Source organism: Urocitellus parryii, chromosome 11 (genome assembly GCF_045843805.1).
Source record: "Urocitellus parryii isolate mUroPar1 chromosome 11, mUroPar1.hap1, whole genome shotgun sequence".
NCBI lineage: Eukaryota > Metazoa > Chordata > Mammalia > Rodentia > Sciuridae > Urocitellus > Urocitellus parryii.
This window is the reverse complement of record NC_135541.1, coordinates 64,632,189-64,646,618: the sequence shown is the minus strand read 5'-3', so window position 1 is coordinate 64,646,618 and position 14,430 is coordinate 64,632,189. Positions and strand designations below refer to the sequence as shown.

At 32.1% G+C, this 14,430-nt stretch overlaps 1 protein-coding gene across 1 annotated transcript in view; it reads right to left on the bottom strand.

Moving 5' to 3' along the window:
• The window catches only part of Spata1 (spermatogenesis associated 1), a 37,691-nt gene extending 28,456 nt beyond the window's left edge, over positions 1 to 9,235 (bottom strand). The window contains exons 1-5 of the mRNA XM_077791347.1: positions 9,200 to 9,235; positions 4,837 to 4,943; positions 3,183 to 3,300; positions 371 to 424; positions 52 to 283 (exon numbers count right to left, since the gene is read on the bottom strand). Coding sequence (XP_077647473.1) covers positions 52 to 283; positions 371 to 424; positions 3,183 to 3,300; positions 4,837 to 4,943; positions 9,200 to 9,235 — 547 coding nt within the window. The remainder of the gene's footprint in view (positions 1 to 51; positions 284 to 370; positions 425 to 3,182; positions 3,301 to 4,836; positions 4,944 to 9,199) is intronic.
• Between the last annotated feature and the right edge of the window lie 5,195 nt (positions 9,236 to 14,430).

Sequence of the window (14,430 nt, the reverse complement as noted above, 5' to 3'; positions counted from 1 at the left end):
CACATGGACTTAAAATAACCTCTTTGTTGTTCCCATTTTAATTGAAATCACCTTCTTCCTGATTCGTGTTAATAAGGTCTTTCAAAGTGTTTTCTAAGAAATTGGGATCCTTTCCAAGTTCTTCCTTTGATAAAGTTTCACTAACTGGTCTATGGATTGTTCCATCAATTTCAGCAATATCACTATTAGTCTGCTGCCCATCTAAAGTAACTGATGATGATGCTGAATAAACATTTCCTAAATGGTCCATTACAGGAAGCAAATATAATTCTGGTTGAAGAGCCTAAAACATATAGGAAATTTGAAAAATTAGTTTATAATTAAAAAACCAATTAAAATTAGCATCAGTTTAAAATGTCACATTACATACGTATGGAGGAGCAAATGATCTGAGTTTCAGTTCTGGTTCTTGCTTTTCTTTCACCTAGAAACAAATAGATGAGAAAAAAATAAGAGCTTTTGTGAAATTTTCCAATTATTTTTACCTCCACTTTTTTTGTAAAAGGCATATATCTGTATGATATAAATCAAATTTAAAAACTAATAGCTATGGCTATATTTTAGAAAAATGTAGAATTTAATTCTCTTTCTACTCACTGTACACCCAACATAATAGGAATTCTATGTCACTTAATAAGAATAATTATGGCTATCTTACATGGAGTCACTTTGTGCCGGGCACTGTTTTATGTTATTGCATATGTTAGCTCATGTGATAGGCACTAACATTACTTACAGTTAACAGAGGAGACTGAAGCAAAAAGAAATTAAGTAACTTGCCCAAGATTTTATAAATAGAAGTTTCCAAGTTAGGATTCAAAACCTGGTAATCACTCCAGAGTCCAATTTTGTAGACTTATTTCCCATAAAGTCTACCCCTAGAGTTTGCTTTCAATTTATTTATTTTAGCAGATATTGAAGATATACCACATGTCAGGTGTTCTACTTGGTGAGGATACAATGATAAATAAGACAAAGTTACTGCTCTCATAGACCTCACATTCTACTTGTGAAAGCAGATATTAAATTAAAAAAAACAATTTAGGATTGTGATATGTGATTCATGAGAATAAAACAGAGTGATGTAATAAAGAGTAAGTTGGAGAAAAAAAGTTCTAAAAACTGGATGATCAAGAAAAGTCCTTTTGAAAAGATTATGTATTTGAGCTCGAACAAATTACAAAGAGCAGCCAGCTATCCAAAACTCAGGGAAAGTGATTGCAAGGTAAATGCAAGGACGGTAAATCAGAGATGTCTGTTATATGTAAGGACCAAAGTAAGATGTTTGGAGCTGAAGTATGTAGAACCAAGGAGAAGATGGTAGTAGATGAAATCTGAGAGGTAGTCTTAGTTTTTCTTTATCTCGTGCCTGAACCACTGTAAAAGCCTCCTTGCTGGAATCCCTGTCTCTAGTCTCTTGTTACTTCTCAGTGAGACCCAATTATTGTACTGAAAGCTCTCATTATGTCACTCTATTTTTTTAAAGCATTTTGTTAGTTGTAGGTAGACACAATGCCTTTATTTTTATTTATTTATTTTTATGTGGTGCTGAGGATCGAACCCAGTGCCTCACCTGTGTGCTAGGTGAGCACTCTACCCCTTAGCCACAACCCCAGCCCTCATGTAACTCTATTGCTGAAAAACTCAAGATTTCAGAAAAAAAAATTCAAACTATTAGTCTGGCATTCAAGATATTCAACAAAGTACTTCATAACTTTTCTCTGCACACTCAACATGATAAGAATTCTATATCACTTAATAATAATAATTATGGCTATCTTACATGGAGTCACTTTGTGCCGGGCACTATTCCCTTTCCCACAGTTAATGTTTAATGAAATGAATCAATTCTTTCTTAGTTGCCTGCTTTCCTACTTCCATGCTCATCTTATTTTCTCTGCTCAGAAAGCCATTCACACACTTCATTTTTACAAGACCAAATATTTCTTTCAAAATCCAAATTTATATATTGCTTCTTCCTCAAATTTCTCTACTCTGCTTTCTTCTGCTGAAAAAAATCTTTTTTCTTTTTTGTGACTATAGATAATATTTTACCTTCACCACTTATTTTACCATTACACTGAACATATTTTAAGGGAAGAATTCATATCCATTTTCTAGAAAATAAAATATCAATAAATATTTGTTTAAAAGAAAATATTAGAAGGATTTTAGAAGTTGATCTAAGTTATGTTTAAGTTCCCAGCTTGGGATTCTGTGGTTGATATTTTATAAATTTACATATAATAAAAAAAGAACAAAAAATTATGTTCCCTTTCTTCTCTGAGAACTAATTTAACAATCAGTAAATTAATATTATGGCATACTAAATAGAACAAAAACATTTTTAAATTTATCTACTGATCTAGGAATCCTACATTGCAAATTATAATAGTACTTCGGGTGGGAGAGATTTATTATCCATTATCATTCATTACTTAATTTGTTTGATAAAGATTTAAACCTTTGTTGGGCACTGGTTATAAATACAATGGTAAATAAAGTCCCTGCTCACAAAGGACTAAAATCTAATGATAAGAGTTAAATATTAAATAATCACATCAATGAACACCTGGCAGTGACATAATATGTTAACTTGAGTGGCATACGAATACACTACATTTTGAAGTTTAAATGTTGACAATTTTGATTAAAGAAATAAACCTTATATATAGACAGGAAAAATCAGAAACTTTGATGTCTGATGGCTTGACAGATTGGAAATTTTAGCTAAAATGTCCTCCCTTAGAATATCCTGCCATCAGATTACAGAAACTACCAATAGAAGTGTTCAGTAGGTAATAGCTGACACCAAAAAATATATTGGGGACATTATCATTTTAAAACCAATAAGGCTAGTTGTGACCCAAATAAAAAAGAACTCTGTTTTCGCTACAACACAAGTACTTTTTAAAAACATTTTGCTTAAAAACAATATATATTATTGATATTATTAGTTAACTTTGTCTTCCTTTTCAAGGAAATTGACACATCCCACCATTTTAGTGCCTGGTAACATGCCAAAGAGATCTATTTTTCATGATCTATGTGCTTAGTGATATTTTATGATTAAGATTACATCTTACAGTATGTTAAGAAGCTGAGTTCACAAGCATTTAAGATACATAATTTGATAATGAATGCTTTTTCTTTAATCAGAAGGAAAAAATAAGAACTCTTACCACAGCTAAATTATTTCCAATGCATTTCAGGAATAAAAATTTTTCTGCAACAGCATCTTCACCAAGGAACTCACCAAGGCGCAACCTCAGGGCTTGTAAAGTAAGTTGAGGAGATACTCTGAAATGTAATAAAATTGCCTTATATGAGGTAGAAAGAAAGAGTTTGGATATATTAATGGTTCAATAATGTTAGTTATCTCAAACATAAATGTTGATTTAATTATCAGACAGAGCTTACTATATTACATTTCTACATTGCTTAGCACTTTATAATCTTTAGCAAATATTTTTCAAAGTAAACAATTAAGTCTATCTTCTAAAATTATGTAAATGAATACTATTTATAAAAGTCATTTTAATACTGAAAAGGAAAATGTTTGTCTATTTTGCTATTCCACTTCCAAATTTTATGACTAAAACAAAATTTCCGTGTAATCTATGTTTTTACATATATATTAAAGAGTGACTTAGGCATAGATATTTATTTTGGAAGTTTAACAGTATCTAGTGCTTAAAATGTGTTTAATGATCAAATGTGGTCAGATTCTACTATATTTGCCCATTAGGGATCTTTTCTCAATGTCTAAAATTTAAAGACAATATTATGTCATTGTTCTAAGTACTTGTTTTTTTAAAGATATATTATGGGAAATATTAGAGAATTCATTCAATGAACAATTGTTTGATCAACAAATATTTATTGTGCACCTATTATGTGTCACATTGTTCCAATGGATGAGAGAACAGCAATCAACAAAACATACAAAAATGTATGCCCTCATAGCTTTTATAATCTAGTGGTGGGAAAGAAAAATAGCAAAATACACAGTAAAAAACATAATTGATAAGACACTGCTAAGTAAGTAAAGCAGGGAAAAGGAAAAGAGACTGTAGCTGTTATTTAAAATACAATGATCAAAGAATATATACACAAACAAGTCATATTTGGGTACAGACCTGAATGAGATAAGAGGGTAAGGGCAGAAAATGTATTCTAGACAAAAGGAACAGAAAGTACAAGAGTCTTGAGGTAGGGCCATTTCTGATGTGCTCTAGAACAGAAAGGAAACTAATAGGATTGGAAAAGTGATGAGGAAATAAAGAAGAAAGGCACTCAACTAGGCGACGTTAACAATAAGAGGTCAGATCATGTGTCATGTTTCTGTGAATTTGAAAATACACATATACACATATAAATATATAAATAAATAAATATATGTATATACATTTAATTATGTTCTTTGTTTATATTTTTATTTTTTGCCATGCTAGGGATTGAACTCAGGGTCTTGCATATGCAAGTCTTTTGCATATATTTATAAAGAATTCTAAGAAAATAACAGTGGATATATTGCTGTAACCATTATTCACAGCTCTTCATCAGATTTTTAATTTTAGATAATTTGTTCCTTAATTCTTACACATTATACACTATTCTCTGGGTGGCATATTATGGTCAAATGACATCTATTCCTACAGCTATGTTTGATTTAACTACTACATAGTACTGTTTGTCAATATTCATTAAATTAGGAATGGGTCCATGACATAGGCAAAATGTTTTTCATTTACAATTTTTAAATTTCTAGGAAATATTTTTCTCTGCAGAAAAAAATATTTTTTAGGTATTTTGTTACATGCACAAAATACTTGCCTTATAAATCCAGCAGAAATAAATTTGTTAATAACTTCTATTGAAATAGTATTTAACTTATAGTTCCACGATCCTTCAGGGACATAAAAAACATGAAGTTCCACCAACTGAATGAGAAGAATATCAGTTAAAATGTTTGTAAAATTGAAAAAAAACCCAATTGATCTCCTATAGAATTTTAAGTTTAATAAACACAACTAAAATAAACATGGAATAATGTATCCCTCTGAACATACAGACAAAACAAAATAAAACAAAACAAAAATAACCCACAAACAAAATGAAGAACCCCAAAATATTCGTTTGGAGTACATTTCTTTCCTTTTATTAAATTTATATTTAAGTCCCATAGTAGATACCAGTCACAGTGCTAGGAGCTCAAAGCAGACAGATAATATTGTATAATTGGGTCATTATGGATTTTTAATGTTTTTTTAAGCTGTAGATGGACACGATACCTTTATTTTATCTATTTATTTGTATGTAATGCTGAGGATCAAATCTAGAGCTTCATACATGCCAGGCAAGCACTCTACCACTGAGCCACAACCCCAGCTGGAGTACATTTCCTTTGGAAACACTGTAATAGATGTGGCTTGGCTTCTAGAGTACCTCAATATCCTTGATGAATGGTGTTTTTGTCTGTGGCCTGTAGTAAGAATACCATATGGTAAAGATCAATTTTCTGATCACCAATCTTTATCTCTCCCTGACTTCTCTCTTATCAGTTCCACTAGAGTGACCTTGTACAATCCTTTGCTTTTAGCACCTACAAAAGGGTTCATACTGTGGTTTGTCAGGAACATATTTGCTTCCCAGAGTTCCAGGAAGAATCTATTCTTGATGTAGGGGATGACTGTAAACTTGTCTGTGCTTGTATAAAACTAATTCTCTGTTAATGTTTTGTTATGGCTCTAATTAGAAATCTTCTGTTTAGAATAGTTAGATGGCTAGAACAGAAACAATTACTGCAGTCTCAATTTTTTTAGTCTAAGGAAGGTTGAATACTCACTGCATATTAAACGTGAAAGCCTTGAAATCATTTTACTTTAACTGCAATATTAAATATCTGAGAAAACTTTAAAAGTTTTAATATGACCTATTATTATTAATATTAGTCATTTTTATTAGACATAAAATGGTCCTTGAACTAAAGGTTTTGCTCAAGTTTTACCAAGTAATTACTTCTATATTTTTGATATATAAAAAATAAACCAACAATTCAAATGTTTGCATAGATCAGATAATAAAATTTGCCACATTTTGCATTTTGAACTGCAGAGTATGTGAAAGATTATTCCCTATCTATACTATTAAGTATCTGCAAAACCTTAACAAGTTTGAAGTAAATATGATTTTATTTTTATATAAATGTTTTAATATGTCACAGGAGAAAAATATTTCTTGAACTAAACATTTATATATATATATTTCTAAATAATACTTCAATGAGTTTACTATAACAATAACATTATAGCAATATTATAGTAATTATAACATTGTATTATAAACATTATAGCAATATTATAAGAGTGCTATATTTCTATAACAACAAAGTAGTTGAAAAATACTGCAAGTTTTAAAAGTTTATATATTTTAAGGTTAAATATTTTATTTATACCCAAACCATAATTTATTATAATTTTATGTTCTTGGCTTTCTAGAAGCAACTCATCAATAATATTTTTATTAAAATCATTAACTATTTAAGTAATTAGAAGGTATATACATGTGTAGGGTTCATTTTTTTTTTAAATTTTAGACTTCAAAGTTGCTATGCATAGTACTGTTGGATTGTGTCTATTTAAAATATCAATATCTTGTTCACCACGAATTTTTTGAAATAAATTTAACTTAAAAAATATTGTATTAAAATGTTTATCTTGATTTACTGAATTTTTGATGCTCCCTTAAATTTTTCACCCACAGCAAGTATTTCATTTGCCTCAGACTAGTCCTGGTTCTGTGAGTGATATAGACAATAATCAATAAATACAAAGCACTAATAAGTTATATACTGTATAAGAGAGGGGTAATTACTAGGAAAAAAGAATAAGAGCAAGGTAAGGAAAATTGGGAGGATAAGGGTTATAGAAGCCTTCAGTTTTACAAAGAATATTTATAGTAGATTTCAGGGAAAAGGTGGAAACTGAGTAAAGATTTAAGGGAAAGAATGAACTAGTCAAGGGAAGAAATGGAGTTCCAGGAAGGGCTAAACCAAAGGCTTTAAGGTGACCATTATGAGTACCAGTATAAATGAAGAAGAAAGAGTGGGAAAAGAATAGTAGGAGATAAAAGTCAGAGAAAAAAGGAGGTAAGGGGAAGAAATTAAGTAGGGCCTCTGAGCCATTTAAAGGTCTTTACCTTACAAGATAGGAAGCCAATGAAGGGTTTTAATAGAAGCATGGCAAGACCTGACATATTTTATAATTTTTTATGAAAAATTTGATGCATATATTTTATATACATAAGTAAAAATATTATGAATTTTCAAATAATCAAAATATGATTTAGATTCAAAAGTTAACATTTTTCTTGTTAATTCTTTTTTCTCTCTCAATAAAATATTTAAAGTAAATTAGACATATTCATACTTTGGTATCCATCTTCTAAAAGTAAGGACTTCTTTAATACAGTCACAGTACCATTTTCACATAAAGAAAATTAACTATTCCTTAATGTAGACTAATATCAAACCTAAAATTTCTCCAATTGTCCACAAAATGTTTTTTCAACCTAGAATTAAATTGAGGATAACATATTGCATTTAGTTGTTATGTTTTTAAAAATCTCAATTGATTCTTCAAAATATTGAGATTGTTTTTCTTTCTTTCTTTCTTTCTTTCTTTCTTTTTTTTTTTTTTTTGTGTGTGTGGTGCTGATGGTGGAATCTAGAGCTTTGCACATGCTAGGCAACTATAAGATCCCTAGCCATATCCCCAGCCCTGTCACATAAGTTTTTTAAAGTGATAGAGCCAATTATCTTATAGAATGAATTTACCTCATTGTCTTTAAGGTGGCATTTATTTCTCCAACCCCTTTAACTCCTGTAAATAGTCAATGGTACAGCCTTCTAATGACACAAGTTATCCATCCGAGGCAAGAGTATTTTATAAATGGTGACTTATATTTCATATTGCATTACACTATGAGACACAAATTACTGTGAAGTATTTCTACATTTGATAGCAGGTTAAAGCAATAATAGCCAAAATAGACTGCAAGGGGCAAAAAAAGGGAACTTATTATCAAACTATTAGAGTAACTAAAGTGTAAGAGGATGGTGACACAGACTAATATGCTAGCAGTAGAGGTGAGTAGTCAAATTTTGTGTATATGTAGAGTTTGGGAGAAAAGACTCAAGTAGGAATCATGTATGCAAGAAGAATCAAGTGTGATTCCAAGGCATTTGGGCTCAAATAATGAAAGAATAGATTTGCAATCACCTGGGATGGGAATAGCCACAGGTAGTGCAAGTTTCCAGGAGAGGGAAAGATTCCCTTTCAGATATGTTATATTTGAAATGTCTATTGATCATCCAAAGAGAGATGTCAAGTAGTCAGTTGAATATACGTAGACATGAATCTGAAGTTTGGGAAAGAGGACTGGGATGACGATAAAAATATATAAATCCTTACCATAAAGTTGGTATTTAAATTTACTAGATTGGATGAGACCACCATGTAATGAGTGCAGATAGAACAAAGAGCTGAATCCTGAGATAATCCAGTTTTAAAAAGGTTAGATTTAGTAATGAAGAGGTGACTTTAGCAAGAAAAGTTTTGTGAAAGGTGAAAGCTTGATTGAAGTTGGTTTAAGAGAGAATGGAGAAAAGGTATTGGGGATTTGAGAAGGTATGAAACACTTGTGTTGAAGAGAAGAGTGAATGAATAAGTGACAGAGGGTATGAATGTCTAAAAGCAAAAGATTCTACTGGTCATGAATTTAAAGTGGAAATAGTCCTTATGCTGGTATATTTTCATCCATTCATGTTTAGTTACTAAGGAATAGGTGCAGAATAGGTAGAGAAATGAATTAACTAGGTTGTTATTTTGCAAAGGAGTAGAATAGAACAAGAGAGGGGCAAGGAGTCAAAGTGTGAGCCAAGAATGACCAAGACTGTGTATGAAATTCAAGCCTATGGAGGGCATCATAGAATAGTGGAGGAAAAAAGGTGATAGAATCACTTTATTGTAGGTTTCAACTTAGAATACTAGAGAAAGTGAGTTAAAGATGAAATAGTAGTATCAGTTAATGGGATACATGAAGTTGGGACTCTGGTGGAATCAATTTCTAATACTTTATATAATTCATTTTTGCTTTATCAACTTTTCAAAAACAATGATAGACATTATTTTCTTACCTCTGATGAGGAAGGCTGACTTGGATTGTGAGACATACTCACCAATGTCTGAACAGCTGGATTTTTTCTTGTCTTTTTCTCTCTCTTCATTTAAGCAGTATTAAATTAATTTTATAATACACTTTTGGCTTATTTAAAATAGCATTCCACGTATTTCTGGTCTCTGATTTGTTCAAAAAGTGAAAAGAAAAATATAAAACCTTTAAAGTAGACTCCAAAAGAAATCTTGGAATATATACAATCTTATTATTCCAATTAAAAAAAATCACTAATGAACAGACTGGTAATTGCAATGAAATGAGCATATATTCTATGGATGGTCCTCCAACTTACAACAATGCAAAAGCAATTCTGTACCTCAAATTTAGAATCTTGATCTTTTCCTCAGCTAGAAATACATGGTTTGATATTCTCTTGCAATGCTAGGCAGGATCAATAAGCTATAGTTCCCAGTCAGTCACAAGATTATAAAGATAAATAGCTGATACTTGAAAATGTACTGTGTTGCTAAGTCACAATATTCAGTAGGTTAAGTGTATTAAGTGTATTCTATTTTCAACTTTTATCAGGATGTAACCCCATCCTAAGTTGAGGATAATTAAGGAAACTGGTAAGTTACGTTGTAATGAACTTTTGGCAAAAACATATTTTACTATTCTAAACAATTCATTTTCTCTGGAGTCAAAAGTTAAGGTTGAATGTGAAAATGCATTCTATTGTCATGTATAACTAGAACAAATTATTAAAAAATTGACTGTCTAACCTTGTATATTAAATGTATTTTACATAACATAGAAATATACTTTTGGAGTGAAAAGATTAAATACAAATGGCTGTATGTAACAATCAGTCCAGATGAAAATACTTGTTTTTTATATAATGAGCATCATTTGTGTATTATTTTCTGTTTTGTCCGCAGAGTACTTATTGCAATTTAAAATAATGAATTATAAAATTTAAAACAAATATATAATAAAAATTGAAAAATAAAGTAGCTAAATTATCTTAAAAAGAAATTATCAAAGTGGTTCCATCCTTAAGAATGTACTAATCATACCAACATCACATCTGAAGCTTTTTTTAAGATTCCAAAGTATGGCTTCATTGGCTTATATTAAAATAGTTATGTAAATCTAACAAAACTTAAAACTCCTTTGATTTGGTACTGATTACAGCCCTTTGAAATCCTACTAGATACCATTTTTTTAAATTTTGTCTTCTAGTAATGGGAATTGAACCCAGGTGTTCTAATACTGAGTGACATCCCTACCCCTTTTGTTATTATTTTAAAAATTTATTTATTTATTTTAATCAGGTATATATGACAGCAGAATGCATTTTGATTCATTGTACACAACTGCAGCACAACTTTTCATTTCTCTGATTGTACATGATGTAGTGGGACACCATATGTGCAACTCTAAAGTTCTTTTGACTAGTTGATTGCTCAAAGAATGCCAAAAGTGAGAGGGATAGTTCTACTGCGCAAAAAGAGAAATCAGAATATAGTTAGCCTCAGGTCAGATGATGGGAGTACTTATTGACATAATTTTTGATTTTTAAATCATCAAGGGTCAGGTCTATCTGCTCAGGATAAATTCATATTATATCTATGTTCTTAGAGTTTTACATTGTCTAGGTCATAGTTAACCTGTAAACTTCTAATGGTAATTTAACTTTATTTAAGTTCTAATTCATTTAAAGGATAAATAGATTTTAGGTAAATAGATTAAAATGCCCGAGGGCCCTCTAGAGCCTACATACATTTAGGTTCCTTAGACTTGGTAGGAACAATTGAGGAATTAGTCTATTTTCCATACAGATCCTAGTATAGACAAAATTACACACTTTTCTTGATTTGGGATTTCCCCCAAGATTTATTTTTTTTTTTAAATTTTTTTTTTGTTTTTTTTTCTTTTATTGTTGGTTGTTCAAAACATTACATAGTTCTTGATATATCATATTTCACATTTTGATTCAAGCGGGTTATGAACTCCCATTTTACCCCGTATACAGCTTGCAGAATCACATCAGTTACACTTCATTGCTTTACATATTGATATACTCATGTCTGTTGTATTCTGCTTCCTTTCCTATCCTCTACTATCCCCCCTCCCCTCCCCTCCCCTCCCCTCCCCTCCCCTCCCCTCTTCTCTCTCTACCCCCACTACTGTAATTCATTCCTCCCCCTTGTATTGTTTTTCCCTTTCCCCTCACTTCCTCTTTTTTTTTTTTTATTGGTCGTTCATAACATTACATAGTTCTTAATACATCATATTACACGGTTTGATTCAAGTGGATTATGAACTCCCGCTTTTACCCCGTATACAAATTGCTGTATCACATCAGTTACCCTTCCATTGATTGACATATTGCCTTTCTAGTGTCTGATGTATTCTGCTGTCTGTCCTATTGTCTACTATCCCCCCTCCCCTCCCCTCCCCTCCCCTTTTCTCTCTCTACCCCTTCTACTGTAAATCATGTCTTCCATTTGTATTCTCTTGACTTACCCCTCCTTACCTCTTATATGACATTTTGTATAACCCTGAGGATCGCCTTCCATTTCCATGCAATTTCCCTTCTCACTCCCTTTCCCTCCCACCTCTCATCCCTGTTTACTGTAAATATTCTTCTCAAGCTCTTCATCCCTACCCTGTCCTTGTTTACACCCCTTATATCAAAGGAGTCATTTGGTATTTGTTTTTTAAAGATTGACTAGCTTCACTTAGCATAATCTGCTCTAATGCCATCCATTTCCCTCCAAATTCTATAATTTTGTCATTTTTTAATGCAGAGTAATACTCCATAGTGTATAAATGCCACATTTTTTTTATCCATTCATCTATTGAAGGGCATCTAGGCTGGTTCCACAGTCTTGCTATCGTGAATTGAGCTGCTATGAACATCGATGTAGCAGTGTCCCTGTAGCATGCTCTTGTTAGGGCTTTAGGGAATAGACCGAGAAGGGGAATAGCTGGGTCAAATGGTGGTTCCATTCCCAGCTTTCCGAGAAATCTCCATACTGCTTTCCAAATTGGCTGCACCAATTTGCAGTCCCACCAGCAATGAACAAGAGTGCCCTTTTCCCCGCATCCTCTCCAGCACTTATTGTTGTTTGACTTCCTAATGGCTGCCAGTCTTACTGGAGTGAGATGGTATCTTAGGGTAGTTTTGATTTGCATTTCTCTGACTGCTAGCGATGGTGAGCATTTTTTCATGTACTTGTTGATTGATTGTATGTCCTCCTCTGAGAAGTGTCTGTTCAGGTCCTTGGCCCATTTATTGATTGGGTTATTTGTTATCTTATTGTCTAATTTTTTGAGTTCTTTGTATATTCTGGTTATTAGGGCTCTATCTGAAGTGTGTGGAGTAAAGATTTGTTCCCAGGATGTAGGCTCCCTATTTATCTCTCTTATTGTTTCTTTTGCTGAGAAAAAACTTTTTAGTTTGAGTAAGTCCCATTTGTTGATTCTATTTGTTAACTCTAGCGCTATGGGTGTCCTATTGAGGAATTTGGAGCCCGATCCCACAGCGTGTAGATCATAACCAACTTTTTCTTCTATCAGATGCCGTGTCTCTGATTTAATATCAAGCTCCTTGATCCATTTTGAGTTAACTTTTGTGCACGGCGAGAGATAGGGATTCAGATTCATTTTGGTGCAAATGGATTTCCAGTTTTCCCAGCACCATTTGTTGAAGATGCTATCCTTCCTCCATTGCATGCTTTTAGCCCCTTTATCAAAAATAAGATAGTTGTAGTTTTGTGGATTGGTTACTGTGTCCTCTATTCTGTACCATTGGTCCACCCGCCTGTTTTGGTACCAGTACCATGCTGTTTTTGTTACTATTGCTCTGTAGTATAGTTTGAAGTCTGGTATCGCTATACCGCCTGATTCACACTTCCTGCTTAGTATTGTTTTTGCTATTCTTTCCCCCAAGATTTATAAGGGCATTTTAGATGAAAGAGGGTTTGATAGAAATTAACAGAATGATATTAGAATTAGAATGTTTGAAAAGGAATTATGGAATGTTTTCTCCACATAGCTCTTCAAGGCCTTTGAGCAAGTTTAATTTTCATAATCATAAAATAGCAACAGGGCATTTTCAGCAAATTTGTTTACCCAACTTAAAAAACAACTTAGGTTTTTAAAAGAATAGAGCATCTTCTTGCCCAGCGTAAAACTTGATTATGCTTCTCTTTTGAATACCTAGTTACAGAGTATCTCCAAGTTTATACTCTAAAAATAGAAAAAGTTTAAGACTTCAAATATAAAGCAGAATACAGAAAAAAAAAGTCTTGTCTTATTCTTCCTGAAGGTCATAGTTAACATAGTGTTAGAGCACAAAAGAAGTATAAGCATGGATTTATGAGAAGTAGAAAGAATAAATTTCCCTCTGTTTATGAAGGAATACAGTGTTTTGAATCTTATATATAAGTCCATTGATGAAAAACTGCTCTTTCACTTCTCCATGTACCTTTTGGGAAGTCTTTCAAAAGGATCAACAGAGATAAAATAAGTCTATCATTTTTAAAATTAGAATCATAACTACTTAACTGTCAACTAATACCATCACAAAATACTTGAGATTATCAACTAATTAAAAAGAAATTTTATTTTGGCTCATAGTTTCAGCCCATGATCACTTAGCCCTATCACTTTGGGCCTCTGGCACAGTATCTCAAGGCAGGATCACATAATGTAAGTATTTATCTCATGGTGGCTGGGAAGTCAGAGAGGAAGGGGTAGAATCCCAAGAGTCCCAATATCCCTTTCAAGGACATATCCCCAATTATCTAACTTCCTTCCATTAGGTTCACCTCCCCAATGTTCCACCTTAGGAATAATGCCACAGACCGCTACCAAGCCATTAGCTCACAGGCCTTTGCAGGATGCTTAAAAGCACAAGGTGAAGGTAATATAGTAAGGTAAAAAAATAAAAAATAAAATTTAAAAATAAAGGGTATTTAATTGTACTTCATTTACTGAAAATGGGCTTTACTATCCATATAAGCTGAGCCAAAAATACAATGGTGTCTTATGACCACACTATTACTAGGTATCCTAAGCCTTTTTGCTGTTTCTTATAATTAAATTTCCTTATACTTTAATATAAAAAATAATTATTATTCCAATATATGAGCAACTCCATAAAAAGAAATGCATTACTTATATATACAGTGTAAACATCAGGAGACCCAAGTTCTTTTCTTTGCCATAAACCAGCTGTAT